This window comes from Setaria viridis, chromosome 1 (genome assembly GCF_005286985.2).
Source record: "Setaria viridis chromosome 1, Setaria_viridis_v4.0, whole genome shotgun sequence".
Classification (NCBI taxonomy): domain Eukaryota; kingdom Viridiplantae; phylum Streptophyta; class Magnoliopsida; order Poales; family Poaceae; genus Setaria; species Setaria viridis.
The window spans coordinates 14,403,179-14,405,946 of NC_048263.2; the positions used below are offsets into that span (position 1 = coordinate 14,403,179).

The 2,768-nt window shown below is 59.5% G+C and overlaps 1 protein-coding gene across 1 annotated transcript; it reads right to left on the reverse strand.

Annotated features, from left to right (window-relative positions):
* Positions 1 to 404: 404 nt before the first annotated feature.
* Positions 405 to 1,762, reverse strand: LOC117854216 (uncharacterized). Its single transcript, XM_034736520.2, has one exon. It carries the CDS (start codon positions 1,257 to 1,259, stop codon positions 405 to 407), a length of 855 nt encoding a protein of 284 aa, XP_034592411.1. The 5' UTR covers positions 1,260 to 1,762.
* Between the last annotated feature and the right edge of the window lie 1,006 nt (positions 1,763 to 2,768).

A 2,768-nucleotide genomic window follows, 5' to 3' on the forward strand; every position in this document is an offset into this window, starting at 1 on the left:
GACGGAATGACCTCTAGATGTGACGGGTATACTAGTGCCATTGCCTACTATAATAGAGGATGTGGATAGGGGAAGGCGCTGTAGGAGTATACCATCGGATGATGACATGTGCAAGGAAGTGCCAGTATCCATGATCCAGGGGGATGTGCCTTGCATGGACATCTGCTACAGGGCCGCAATCAGGCCGGCCTGGTCCTAGCTCTGACCGGGAGGGGAGACTTGGACAGGTGAAAAGGCAGTGTGGGCCTAAGGCGCCGAGCCCAGCATGCCTTGGTTGCACCAGGCCTGGCCACCCTAAGATTGGCCACTAGAGGAGCCCTGCCCGCCTTGCTGACTGGCCCACAGAGAGATGCAGACCCAGGGCCGGGTGGTGGGCCAGACGAAGTAGCCTGGTGGTGATACTGCTAGCCACCACCACCAGTCCCACCATTGGTGCTATAGCCGCCACCGCCGTAGGGCTTGTTATGCCGCTGGCCATCATTACGCTGCTGTTGCTGCTGCCCAACACCTTGCGAAGATGAGGAGCGGTAGCTGGAGTGGCCACAGGATGGTGCAAAGCTGGCAACGAGGGCAGAAGCAGCTGTGACATTCTCTGCATTCTTCAGGTGCAGCTCCTTCAGGAGAAGTTGATTCCGTGCAGCGGTGAATGTGAGGTCGGAGTTGGCGGCGATGTTGTCCGTGGTGGTGGAGTAGGGCTTGGTGAGGCCACGCAGCAGGTTCAGCACTAGTGTAGGCTCTGAGACAGGCTGACCGATGTTGCGGAGGGCGTCGATGGTGGTCTTCATGCGGTGGCAGTTGTCATCAATGGACAAGTCGCCCTGAGTCATTGAATGGAATTCATGGCTCAGGAAGATAGCACGGGAGGCCTTGTTCGCTTGGAACAGGTTGTCGATGGCTACCCAGAGTTGACGGGCCATTTGGTCGATGCCGTCCATGGCGAGGTCAAGGACGGCATCCAAGATGGAGCCAAACAACCAGCTACGGATGCAGCAGTCCGCTTGCTCCCATGCCGGGTCGGTGCAGCGGGGAGGAGCAGTGCCGTTGACGTGTGCTAGCAAGCCGAACTTGCCGCACATGGCGCGGAAGAATGAGGACCACTTGCTGAAGTTGGAGTTCTTCAGCTCGAGCGTCATGGGGATGTGCGACTTGACGGCGACCGTGGCGTAGGGGTTGACGAAGATGGGGCCGACAGATTCTCCCATGGCGCCGGGAGGTTGAGGCCCATTGGAGGAGGAAGTGGAGGTGGACAGGGTGGACATGGCTGCTGGTTGGAGTTAGCGGCACGTGGGAGTAGATGGAACCTCCAGGGACATGCGCCAGACTCTAAGAATATCACCGGACAGCAACAAGAGAGCATACGGGAGAATACAGTGGGAGAGCAGATGCCAGGAGAATACGTCTGGACAGCAACAGGAGAGCAGAAGCCGGGAGAATATGGCAGCACAGGAGGACTCCAGGGACGTGCGGTAGGGAGAGGACGCGAGCGAGAGGTGCCGCGGGGTGGTGTGGACGTGCGACGCAGGCGCGGCGCACGGGGAGAACATGGCGGCGGTGCAGGAGGATGCTTGGCTCGTGTAGGATAGGATTAGGGTTGCGAAAGGAAAACTGTAATGACTCAGGTTCATCAGCCGAGTTAATCTTAAGACAAGCTCCCAAATCTGCAGTTCTAATCAGCCCCGACCCCTGACACCCAACAACCCGTTGTTTCTCTCTAAGTCCCAAAAGCCAGTGTTCCTCCAAACTGTGGAGCTGTGGAAGAGCCAGAGACTAGAAGATGGGCCCACAACCAGATCCCACGGATCTCTCGGGTCAAGTGCGCCAGAGCAAGCGTGCGCCCTGCTTTAGAGCCTCTCCGCCGCGTGGCTTAAGCTCCCCGACGAGCCCCGCCTCGCCCAGTCGCCGGCCACGACCAGACAAATCAGCGCGCCTCCTTCCCAATCCCGCGCGATAGCCCCTGCAGTCCTTTCTGCCTCACCTCGTCTCGCTCGCACCCTCACCGGCCGTGCCAAGGCCCCCTGTCGCCGCTGCGACTAGAGATTGGTTGCTGCCGTGCTAGACCGCCTCTCGCGCTCATCATCTCATCTGGATCCTCGGCCGCACGCCCCAATGCCTTCCGGCTTTTCCGTCTCCCCCACAGTCGCGCCGCCCATGCGCGCGCTCCATGACGATACCGCCTTCGCCAACCACGGATCCAGCAGTGACAACTCCTTTTCCCACCTCGCCAGTAGCATGCCCCAGCAAAGCCGCTATTCTGCGCTTGCTAGTGTCACCGCTCGCCCTGTCACCTCGCCTGCAGCGCTTTCGCCTGCAGTGCCCCCTTCCTTCTTTCCTGCCACACGCTAGCCGAATAGCCGCCCCTAATCCGCCGCTGGATGCGACCAGACCCGCGCTCGCCATTGCCAATCCTTCCCTCCAGCAAAACCGCGCCTGCATAAGCTCTGTCTTCAGTGCCCAATGACCAAAGTCCCTATCCCTGAAGCTCCGCTTCGCCGGTCAATGGAAGCGCCGCCCAATCGTCGCCCAATCGCCGCCACGGCAGAGCACTCCATCCTGTTCGACCTGATCCTCGCACTGCCCAGACTCTCTCTCTTACGCACAGCTATAAAAGGGAGTACCAGAGCCCCTACTAGAGTTCCCTTTGCCACTGTTGCCTTGCCACATCTTCCCCTGTTTTGTGCCCAAGCGCTACCACCTAAGCTCTTGAGGAACTCCCCTCTCCGCTCAACTTCCTCCTTTTCCCAACCCACCAGCCGCTTGTTTCCTCCGCA

Coding starts and splice junctions, on each gene's coding strand:
- LOC117854216 (XM_034736520.2), bottom strand. CDS start 1,259: ATGTCCACCCTGTCCACCTCCACTTCCTCCTCCAATGGGCCTCAACCT.